General features: G+C 46.3%; 1 protein-coding gene across 1 annotated transcript in view; it reads left to right on the forward strand.

Moving 5' to 3' along the window:
- Nucleotides 1-12,524, forward strand: part of LOC110526997 (D-glucuronyl C5-epimerase B) — an 83,775-nt gene that overhangs the window by 44,334 nt on the left and 26,917 nt on the right. Inside the window, exon 3 of the mRNA XM_036981399.1 lies at nt 11,113-11,642. Coding sequence (XP_036837294.1) covers nt 11,126-11,642 — 517 coding nt within the window. The 5' untranslated portion in view covers nt 11,113-11,125. The remainder of the gene's footprint in view (nt 1-11,112; nt 11,643-12,524) is intronic.

Raw genomic sequence — 12,524 nt, forward strand, 5'->3', positions numbered from 1 at the left:
AAGGATCCCATGTCCTGCTCCATCCCTGAATCATATTCTGTTATGCTGCTGTAGAGGCTACATGTAAGCCTTACTGTGGAAGGATCCCATGTCCTGCTCCATCCCTGAATCATATTATGTTATGCTGCTGTAGAGGCTACATGTAAGCCTTACTGTGGAAGGATCCCATGTCCTGCTCCATCCCTGAATCATATTCTGTTATGCTGCTGCAAGGCTACATGTTTTTGTGCACTGCTTATAAATGATGTGCAAAGGTCACAGTAATGGCATTGAAGAGTGGTTGGTTATTTTTCTGTCTTTTCTCCAGTTGATTAGGAGCGTGTTTAATCCCCCCTGTAGGTCTCTAATATTGTATGCTTTTAGGTAATAACCTGCCTAATCCCTGGACTAGTGACGGGTTGGACCGAGACATTCACTTCAAAGCAATTTCCTCCATTCTCTGCCTGCTCTGAGAGATATAAACCATGTTTCATTGTGCAGCACTAATGTGAAATTACTTCTTTGTTGGCCACATCGAAGTCAATTTGTTAGCTCAGTGTGTTTGCTATGGTGATTCAACAAACAGAATGTAATGGAGAGAAGTCCAGTGGAATGCAGGGCCAATGCCAGGTAAGAAAGACCTGGTGCTTAAGTCTTGTGTTATCAGGGCACAGACGGTAAACACCGGCTGGCTGGTACAGACCTTCCTCAGCTAAAATCAGCAGAACACGTCTTTACTCAATTATATAGGCCCAGCTTTAGAGGATAAATCCTACATGTAGATATCTCAGCCTTACCTGGCCTTGAAACGGGCATCATTTTTTCAATAATTATTTAAAACTTTCTTTCATTTTCTACATTTGTAAACGCCCATACGACTCTCTGGGTCGTTAAGAGGTCTGAAGAATATGGGCTTGGAGTTGGAGTTCTCACACAGTAAACTCCTTTTAAAACCCTGTATTAATCCAAATACACATTCTCACAGGGTTAGACTAGAATAGCCTATAAGCTATTTTGTTTTCCACTGCAAACATCTGGATAGGAGTTTTGATTGATTTGAATAGGACTCTTACTGTAGTCCGACGTGAGGTCTGCTGGGCACTATTGGAGTGGCGAGGGCATCCACACCCATGCATGATTAACAAGGCTGGAGGCCAGCAGGGTATCCAGCTGCTGGAAGTCCTGCTGCTCCCCCGAGAGGCCTGGTGAGATGGTAACTGGAGACACGCACTACTCTGAAAAAACGGGTTGGCCTTGAGGTTGGACCATTAAAAAACATTATTTTTTATTTTTTTTAAATAGAGCTTCTGATTGGGAGACACCTGCCTCTGTGACTGGCAGGTGATGGAGCAGGTGTTTTGGGCAGAATGTGAACTCATTGCTAACAGAAGATGTGTTTTAATATGTGATGAAGGGCTAGCTCCCTCCCCCTGTCCCCCTCTCCTTCTCTACTCCTCTCCTCTGAGATACAACTTGCTGTGACGGTCTGTTCTTACGCCCAGGCAGCAGCAGGCATCTGAAGACTTGAAAGGGCAATGTGTAGGGGTGTTACCACGATTACAGAACAGCCATTTGAATATGTTGTGGATGGTACATGCACTGTGGTGCATATTAATACTCTGTCATCAGTGTGACTTATTCAAGCTGAGCTGCGGTCGCTTCCCTTGTGTTGAGGCACCACCAAGGGAGAATTTGGCCTCAACCTTGGTAGTGATGCTGTCAACGCCTAAATGTTACTGAGTGAGCCATGCATTAACTGATGAAGAGGAGTGAGACGACCTACAGTGGAGCACATTTTATGGGAGGCGTGTTTGTCTTTTCTAACGAGCTGCCTCACACACACACACACACAGACACACACACACACACACACTCTGACACACACACACACACACACACACACGGACACCCTTCTCGTCTCCGACACAGTAGGCGTTAACAGGCCCCTGAGCTCCAGTCAGCCAGAGCTTATTTACAGCAGTCTGAGCCCCTGCCTGAATTCACCCAGAGACCACTGAAAATGTCATGAGTGTGTAGTTGGGGCAGGAACACCTGGTTGCACAAACACCGGGACTTCTGCTCCGATACCTCCCCAAGGGCAGCTCACCAGCGCTGGGGCGTTATCGCAATGATGGCTGTTACATTTTTTTCCCCCACCAGAAAACAGCAGAGGGATAAAAACAATAGCCTGCCCATCCCAGGGCTCTGCTGCTACAGTGGTCTGCTCAACCCAGGGCTCTGCTGCTATAGTGGTCTGTCCAACCCAGGGCTCTGCTGCTACAGTGGTCTGCCCAACCCAGGGCTCTGCTGCTATAGTGGTCTGCCCAACCCAGGCCTCTGCTGCTATAGTGGTCTGCCCAACCCAGGGCTCTGCTGCTATAGTGGTCTGCCCAACCCAGGGCTCTGCTGCTATAGTGGTCTGCCCAACCCAGGGCTCTGCTGCTATAGTGGTCTGCCCAACCCAGGGCTCTGGTGCTACAGTGGTCTGCCCATCCCAGGGCTCTGCTGCTACAGTGGTCTGCCCAACCCAGGGCTCTGCTGCTACAGTGGTCTGCCCAACCCAGGGCTCTGCTGCTACAGTGGTCTGCCCAACCCAGGGCTCTGCTGCTACAGTGGTCTGCCCAACCCAGGGCTCTGCTGCTACAGTGGTCTGCCCAACCCAGGGCTCTGCTGCTACAGTGGTCTGCCCAACCCAGGGCTCTGGTGCTACAGTGGTCTGCCCAAGCCAGGGCTCTGGTGCTATTGTTTTTCCACCCTCTTGGTATTCACACACACTTGATATAGCCTAAGCATACCAATGAAAACATACTTCCATGTGCTTATGAGATGGGGTTCCAATAGTCTTAGTGCTGAATAATCATCACTAGCACCCTTTGTGTACTGCAGATGGTGGTTTTGGTATGGAGGCAAAGGTCGTAGGACATGAATGCTTTTGCCCAAACGGGAAAAAGATAATGACAGGAAAATGAACTTAAATACTGCAGGATGTGCTTCCTCATACCTCCCCATGTTATCAGTAAAACAACACAAACACTCTGCTCACATTTGAAGAACAAAGGCCCACTTTGCTCTTTCCGCGGGCTCGTCATTATAAACAGAACTTGTAGTAGGAGATTGGCCTTAGCAGGCGTTCTGTAACTAAGTAGCCAATCCAACCACCCCCTTTTCTGTCTTCTTGCTGTTGTGTGAAGGGTTAAAGTATCCCCGCCTTATTATACATGCACATTAAACTAACTGGCCAGCTGGTATGTTGGCAGTCTGTTGACGTTCCAAGGCAGAATGAGATACTCTTGAGCACGGTGTATCCTGGGTAGTTGTGAAGCAGCTGTTATTGCATCCAGAGATTTCTGACACGTTAACAATGCAGCGCAGCTGCTGCCAGCATTCACCCAATGAGAAAACGCCTGTCATCGGAGCTGGCCTATGAGTGATGTCAGAGACGACCGGAGAAGCTGCCAGCATTCACCCAATGAGCAAACGCTTGTCATCGGAGCTGGCCTATGAGTGATGTCAGAGACGACCGGAGAAGCTGCCAGCATTCACCCAATGAGCAAACGCCTGTCATCGGAGCTGGCCTATGAGTGATGTCAGAGATGACCGGAGAAGCTGTGAGCATTTGGAACTCGGAGACCTCCCTTCTCATGTCTTCTGTGTTCAGTCCCGACGCCTCGGATCACAAAGATACTTCTCAACATGTAAACCCTTTCAACATATCGATTGACCTCTGCTCCAACCAGCCAAGGTTCGACATGGACGGTTGAAGCAGAGGTCAATTGACATGTTAAAGGGGTCTAACCTTGGATGGTTGGAGCAGAGGTCAATCTGTATTTATTTTACCTTTGCTCCAACCGTCCAAGGTTAGACATACTATTATGTCTCTGTTGGTCTTCAAGGACTGTTTGTAAGTTTTGACAAAGCTCATGTTGCCTAGAAGAAATGCATTGTATTTCAACCAGCTTTTTGACTGAGATGATTTTCAAGTCTTGGCAAGCCTGGCATGCACCTGCCTCTGATCTATTCCTGGGGCTTAAATGGCCTGAAGTTGGACGGTATATCTGATGACCGTTCTGTCAAGCTCGCCGTAGTCGTCTAACCCCACCTGGCTGGGCAGGTTGGGCCCAATATGGCATGTCGTCCCAACCCCTTGGAAGCCAACACAACACCACATGTAGTCCTACATCATCAGCATGCTAGCAGCAGCAGCTGCCCTCTTCATTTTGTCTCATCGTTGATGCCCAGTCAGTGTTATAAAAAAACTCTGAGTGGAAGAGTTCTGACAACCATAAGGTGACCGGAGCCAAACCATCCAATCAGAGCAGAGGCCACTAAACCTGAAAGCAGTCCTTTCAGACTCCACAGTCCCTAGTGCCAGGGCCAGCCTTCCTCCTCCCACCCCTGATGGCCATTATCGGGACAGCATCTAAAGACAATGTAGCCCCTATGCTCCCAGGGGCCAGGTTGCCAAGGCTGGGGTGGAGGCCAAGGGCAGTCGATGTTCTCACATTACTGAGAACCCCCCCCCCCCCCCCTATCAAGGCTAAAGGCTGGGTAGTTTTAAGCTCAGTGGATAACCCCCCCACCCCCCATACATTTATCAAGGCTAAAGGCTAGGCTGTTTTAAGTTCAGCAGTATGCTTAGCAGCATTTCAATGGAGTCCTTCATTTCCTCCTGTGTCTCATCCCTCCCCTTGGCCCCCTGGGAAGGTCATGCATCACCAGGATGAGGACGGGGAGTGGGCGTGAACTATGGCCGGATGAACTCAAAGCATACTAAGAGGGCATTTGGTCATGTGTGCTGGCTACAGATTGATGCGCTCATTTTAAACGCAGGTCCCATGCCGCCGTGTCAAATTTTTAAGTATCTTTCAATTCTCCGAAGCAGGACGTTGGCGCATTTAAGCTGAAAAGCTCCACTTCCTCCCCACCCCTTTTTACCACAATCTGTCAGGGATGGAGGGTTTTTATCCTCAACAGCCTTGTACTCCCTATCCGGGTTGGTGTCTGTTGTTTTGGAGTACTTCCCCTCTAAGTCTGTAGTTCAAATCGTGGATATTACCAGAGGGATTACATCTGTGCAACACATCCGTAGTCAAGCTGATTGCCCTTGGATTACACAGAGGCCCATCCATATCTCATGCACTTAAGTGGATTTGGGCCGAAATGATCCATGAGAACTGCTACTGTCTCGTCCACTAGATAGAGCCTAGTGGTGTTGTCTGAACTGTAGGTAAGTCGTACATAATAAATAGGTTACATTCACAAGTGAATTGAAAGATGCTACAGGGTTTTTATTGAAATGGCTCTTTCTCCAGAACCTTGAGGAGATCCGTTTTAACAGTCTGATCATATGAATCACAAGAGATGTGGATTCATGAAAGGTGGTGAGAGAGAACGTGAATGAATAACAAACAATGCGATATAAGTTCTAGATTTATCCTTGCCCACTTGTCTAGTCACTATGGTCTTGTCCTGGGTTAGGCAGGCTGTGATTGGCTGGACTCAGTGAAGCCTAGTGGTATAGCCAGTAGCCATGCCACTGACTGAGCTCTGCCGGCAGCACACCACCTAATAAGATCCAATTAGTTATAGTCAGGCCCTGACAAGATGGAGACAGTCTGCTTATCTTTCACTGTGCAGTCCCCAGGCTTCCTCCCAGAGTTCTCATCATTGTCAGAGCTCCCAGCAGCCCAATCATTCATCTCTCCACTATGCTGACTTTTCTCCAAATATCAATGATACTTTTATTCATACAGCAATATTTTACATATGCAGAGGTCTGCCAAAGCAGATATTTCACATGACATGACACTTAAAGTTGGTAACTGCAAGTGCAGAGTTCACTTTCACCCTCCAGCAGTTGATACTTGGAGAGAACCATGTGTAGACCTATTTCCAAATGGAAGTGCTCGCTATTATTGAAAAGTGTGTTTCTAACCCACCCCATACAGCTCATGTATTTGCAGCAGCTATTGTTAGAACACGATCACTAACACGTGATCTTCAGGGTTTATATTGTGAGCTGGGTTACTAACACCAGGCTGAATGTATACAGTACCAGTCAAACGTTTGGACACACCTACTCAAGGGTTTTGCTTTATTTTTTACTATTTTCTACGTTGTAGAAATAATAGTGACGACATCAAAACTATGAAATAACACATATGGAATCATGGAGTAACCAAAAGAGTGTTCAACAAATCAAAATATATTTGAGATGGCCACCCTTTGCCTTGACGACAGTTTTGCACACTCTTGGCATTCTCTCAACCAGCTTCACCTGGAATGCTTTTCCAACAGTCTTGAAGGAGCTCCCACATGCTGAGCACTTGTTGGCTGCAGGCCAGGTCATCTGGTGCAGCACTCCATCAATGTTCTTCTTGGTCAAATAGCCCTTACGCAATCTGGAGGTGTGTTTTGGTTCATGGTCCTGTTGAAAAACAAACGATAGTCCCACTTAGCACAAGCCAAATGCGATGGGGTATCGCTGGTTAACCATGCTGGTTAAGTGTGCCTTGAATTGTAAATAAATCACTGACAGTGTCACAGCAAAGCACCCCACACCATCACACCACCACCACGGAGATCATCCGTTTACCTACTCTACATCTCACGAAGACGTGGCGATTTGGAAGGAAAAATTCTTGGCCCAAGAAAGTCTCTTCTTATTGGTGTCCTTTTAGTAGTGGTTTCTTTGCAGCATTTCAACCATGAAGGCCTGATTCACACAGTCATGTTGAGATACTTGAACTCTGAAGCATTTATTTGGGCTGCAATTTCTGAAGCTGATAACTAATGAATTTATCCTCTTCAGCAGAGGTAACTCTGGGTCTTTCTTTCCTGTGGCCAGATGGTTTTTGCGACTGCACTTGAAGAACCTTTCAAAGTTCTTAATATTCCGTATTGACTGACCTTCATGTCTTAAAGTAATGATGGACTGTCATTTCCCTTTGCCAAGAACAGTTCAAATAAGCATAGTATAGACTTGGTCTTTTACCAAATAGGGCTATCTTCTGTATACCACCCCTTACCTTGTCGCAACACAACTGATTGGCTCAAACGCATTAAGAAGGAAAGAAATTCCACAAATTAACTTTGAACAAGGCACACCTGTTAATTGAAATGCATTCCAGGTGACTAACTCATGAAGCTGTTTGAGAATGCTAAGTGTGCAAAGCTGTCATCAAGGCAAAGGGTGGCTACTTTGAAGAATCTCCAATATAACACTTTTTTGGGGGGGCTACTACATGTGTTATTTCATAGTTTTGATATCTTCACTACTATTCTACAATGTAGGGGGGGAAAAGAACAACAAAATAAAAACCCTGTGTCCAAACTTTTGACTGGTTCTGTTTATGTTTTCCTTTATTTCTGCCTAACCCTACCGCCCCTCCCCTAATTGGAGTAAACTAATCGACAACACTTAGGCTTTTACTTCCAGCTTATACATCTTTCAGCTCCCCTCCACCCCTCCCATCTAGTTCTGAACACCATCCAGTTTTGGTTCCTATTTGGTATATATTTTTCAGCTGTGATGTTTTACAAAAGTTGTGAACCTTTCTATTCTCATAGTGTCTACAGATTGTAAATAAAATAAAACATTTTTTGCTAAGAGCATTATTATATTATTGATCATTTGACTGACATTTTAAGTCACCCATCACTCGAGGCTGTTCTTAAGAGAGTAGCCTATCCTGCCTCATATCCTGTATCATATCATGCCTCATATCCTGTATCATATCATGCCTCATATCCTGTATCTTATCATGCCTCATATCCTGTATCATATCATGCCTTTACTCTACACGCTTATTAGAGAGAACTGGAACTTCCTAACTCCAGGCGTCCTTGTCTGGCTACATGCTTGTCCTTGGTGTTTAACTTTGTAGGGGACCAGAGACCATTATCGTTGTAATTTGACTCGGCGTTGCTAGGGCGGGCAGATTGCTCCCATTGTGGAATTAATGCGCATTCATTGTGTTGACCTTTAGCTGTGGCTGGATTAAGCTGAAGCATTGAGATGCTGTTGGAGGTAATGCTTTTCTACCCTCTCTCTCTCCTCCTGTATTGTGGGAAGGCCGAGTCTTTGTCGTTGCTGCATCTGCAACTCCTAGCGCCGTAAGCTGTAATTAGTGAGGGATGTTTGCCTATTGATTTCTCTCAGGACGATGGAAATGCCAGAAACAACATGGCAGATGACGTGAGTCTCGGACCCGCGCTGATTGGCACTGTTAATCGGGTGAATGAATTGACGCGTCTCGTTGGCCTGGTAGACGTCGACTCCAGCCCTTTCATCTAGTTTTGACCCTCACCTCAAAGCGTTTCAAGTTCTTAATGCCGTTCTCGTAGACAAGTGTTTACCCACAACCAAAGAGGGACTGTCTGTGATCCACAAAGTGTTTACCCACAACCAAAGAGGGACTGTCTGTGATCCACAAAGTGTTTACCCACAACCAAAGAGGGACTGTCTGTGATCCACAAAGTGTTTACCCACAACCAAAGAGGGACTGTCTTGTGATCCACTAAGTGTTTACCCACAACCAAAGAGGGACTGTCTGTGATCCACTAAGTGTTTACCCACAACCAAAGAGGGACTGTCTTGTGATCCACTAAGTGTTTACCCACAACCAAAGAGGGACTGTCTTGTGATCCACTAAGTGTTTACCCACAACCAAAGAGGGACTGTCTGTGATCCACTAAGTGTTTACCCACAACCAAAGAGGGACTGTCTGTGATCCACTAAGTGTTTACCCACAACCAAAGAGGGACTGTCTGTGATCCACTAAGTGTTTACCCACAACCAAAGAGGGACTGTCTTGTGATCCACTAAGTGTTTACCCACAACCAAAGAGGGACTGTCTTGTGATCCACTAAGTGTTTACCCACAACCAAAGAGGGACTGTCTGTGATCCACTAAGTGTTTACCCACAACCAAAGAGGGACTGTCTGTGATCCACTATTTGGAAAAACTGCCAATGCCTGACATGCGTTATGTGAATTGGTCTATGCAAGCCTCTGAAGTGGTAGTTGAATGTTTTCCATTCCTAACCCTCAAGCCGAAGCAGCTGCAAAAGGCAAAAGGTACACAAACAACTAATGGCAAATGCTGCTCGTCATCACATTTACCATCATGCTGGTTCCTTTCCTCAAGTTAATCTGCATTCGATTCTCATCAACTCATCTGCAGATGCTCCTCAATCACCTTGCATCTTCTTAAGCGGTTTAGTCTACTTTGTGTATTCCCTAATTGATCACCCGTGAGCTGTGGAGCCCAAGCCTGTCGGCTCTGTCTAGAACCGGGAGCTGTGGAGCCCAAGCCTGTCGGCTCTGTCTAGAACCGGGAGCTGTGGAGCCCAAGCCTGTCGGCTCTGTCTAGAACCGGGAGCTGTGGAGCCCAAGCCTGTCGGCTCTGTCTAGAACCGGGAGCTGTGGAGCCCAAGCCTGTCGGCTCTGTCTAGAACCGGGAGCTGTGGAGCCCAGACCTGTCGGTGTAGAGCAGTAGGCTAGTGTTGGAGTGACTATCTGTGCTGTTTTTTCCCCACATCCCAAAACCTCTCTTGTTTGTATCAATGAAGCTCCCAGATAACACGTTGCATGTGTTTTTGTTGAAGATGTTGAGGGCCACACATAGGGTGACAGTAGTAGTGGTACAGCAGAAGTACACGGAGTATACAAAATATTAAGAACACCTTCATAATATTGAGCCCCCCCTTCCCTCAGAACATCTTCAATTTGTCAGGGCATGGACTCTACAAGGTGTTGAAAGCGTTCCACAGGGATGCTGGACCATATTGACGCCAATGCTTTCTTAGCTGGTGTGGTATCCAGAGTCATTCCAACCTTGTGTCATACGGGGATATTCAGTAATATCAGCACTGATCCCAAGGGCTGTGGATTTCAAACCCCACTTATACTCTGCAATCTGATGATTAGCAATGCTAACAAGTACATGTAAAATCCCATAGAGAATGCTAATGATCGCGTTGTGAATATTTTTGTACAGTTTCTTACTGAACTATACAAGTAACTCAAAATGCTACACAGTTTGCTGCACAAAACAAATATTAGCCAGCGAGGCTCTTGATCCAATAGTCACTCTAGAGTAGAGAGAGTGGAAAGGTATTTATGTGGTCATAAACCTCACCTACAGGCCAACGTCATGACATACCTTTGGCAGAGATTAGACTTTCTGGGTAAGTCTCTTAAGAACTTTCCACACCTGGATTGTGCAACATTTGCCCATTTATTAAAAATAAAATAAAAATCTTCAAGCTCTGTCAAATTTGGTTGTTGATCATTGCTAGTCAACCATTTTTCAGGTCTTGCGATGGATTTTCCAAGTAAATTTAAGTCTCAACTATAACTCAGGAACATTCACTGTCTTGGTGAGTAACTCCAGTGTAAATGTGGCTTTGTTTTAGGTTATTGTCCTGCTGAAATGTTCATTCATTTCCCAGTGTCTGGTGGAAAGCAGACTGAACAAGGTTTTCCTCTAGGATTTTGCCTGTTTAGCTCCATTCATTAGATTTTTTTTTTTTTATCCTGAAAATCTCCCTTGTCCTTAACAATTACAGCATACCCATAACATGATGAAAATACGCAGAGTGGCGCTCAGTAATGTGTTGTATTTTCCACAAACATAACACTTTCGGACAAAGTTAATGGCTTTGCCACATTTTTTTGGGCAGTATTACTTTAGTGCCTTGTTGCAAACAGGATGCATATTTTGGAGTATTTGTATTCTGTACCAACTTCCTCCTTTTTGTTGATCCATCCTCCGTATTCTCCTGTCACAGCCATTAAACTCCTTCCTCTGCGGCAAATGAAGTAGGAAGGCTGCCTGTATCTACAGTGCCTTCGGAACGTTTTCAGACCCATCCACAATACTTATGTAAATCTGATATTTCTGTTTTTTAAAATTTGTAATACATTTGCAAAAATGTATAAAACCCTGTTTTTGCTTTGTCATTATGGGGTGTAGATTGAGGGGAGGAGGCAATGACGATTTAATTCATTTTAGAATAAGGCTGTAACGTAACAATGTGGAAAAAGTTCTTTCCGAAGGCACTGTATGTGTCTTATATACTTAATGTTGTCAAAGGATACTATTAATAAGTCTCTGTTTCCCCTGTGCAGGTGTGCTGTGACCATGCGTTGCCTGGCGGCCCGGGTCAACTACAAGACCCTGATCGTCATCTGCGCCCTCTTCACCCTCCTCACCATGCTTCTGTGGAACCGTTGCTCCAGCGACACCGCCCTGCGCTTCCTCCCGCGGGCCCCGCCGCCACCCCCCAGCGCCAAGGGGGGCGACGCCAGCATTAGCAGCCAGCAGCAGCCCCCGCAGCCTCCGGAGCCGCCGCCCATAGTAGGCGGAGCTGCCAGCATCAAGTACGAAGAGATGGACTGCCTGATTAACGACGACGTCACGATAAAGGGTCGTCGGGACGGCGCTGAAGTGTACTTCCCTTTCAGCTGGCTGGAGAAGTACTTTGAGGTGTACGGCAAGGTGGTGCAGTACGACGGTTACGAGCGCTTTGAGTTCCAGCACAGCTACTCCAAGGTGTACGCGCAGCGCGAGCCCTACCACCCGGACGGCGTCTTCATGTCCTTCGAGGCATACAACGTGGAGGTGCGCGACCGCGTCAAGTGCATCAGTGGAGTGGAAGGTGAGTCGAAGCCCTTGAGGCGCCAACATTGATCCGTGACACTGTCCACGAGAAAAGGCATTTTATTGCACCAACCACATTACAACTCTTATTTTGATTCACCTGACGCACAGGAAATCAGAGCTAGTCTATCAATCCTTTAATCGTCTTAATTACTACTTATTGATCAATACCATCACAAATGTATGGCCTTATAAAATCTTATTTGTTTTTCCCCAAATTTAGTTTTCTTTGTTTGGTTTTTCAAGGTTTCTGTAATTCCCAAACTTATGTGATCTTTTTTTTGATTTTGGGTTGTAGTATGAACCAACAAGAGACTGTTTGGTTAGCGATGTTTGTGTAGCGCTCTTGTGGTTGGAGAGTTTGCAAAGCAAATGGCCACTGGATTGATGCAAATGGTCATGATCTCATTCTGCCAGGTAGCCATAGGCTACTTTGGTAGACATTTTAAATGGGAAGGTTTTTGGGAAAGCCTTTCCATCTAACAGAAGATGGTTATAATTCGCATCATCGCTAACGGCTACACAATGTGCAGACATACACTCGCACCGCAGACACGGGCATTCCTCGCACCGCAGACACGGGCATTCCTCGCACCGCAGACACGGGCATTCCTCGCGCCGCAGACACGGGCATTCCTCGCGCCGCAGACACGGGCATTCCTCGCGCCGCAGACACGGGCATTCCTCGCACCGCAGACACGGGCATTCCTCGCACCGCAGACACGGGCATTCCTCGCACCGCAGACACGGGCATTCCTCGCACCGCAGACACGGGCATTCCTCACCGCTTCATAAAGTTGCAGGAAAATACCAATCACTGATGCATTCTGTTCTAGTCTTGGGAAAATGTATGTGTTTTCTACTAAGTTCAATACATTTT

Source organism: Oncorhynchus mykiss, chromosome 6 (genome assembly GCF_013265735.2).
Source record: "Oncorhynchus mykiss isolate Arlee chromosome 6, USDA_OmykA_1.1, whole genome shotgun sequence".
In the NCBI taxonomy this organism is placed as follows: Eukaryota; Metazoa; Chordata; class Actinopteri; order Salmoniformes; family Salmonidae; genus Oncorhynchus; species Oncorhynchus mykiss.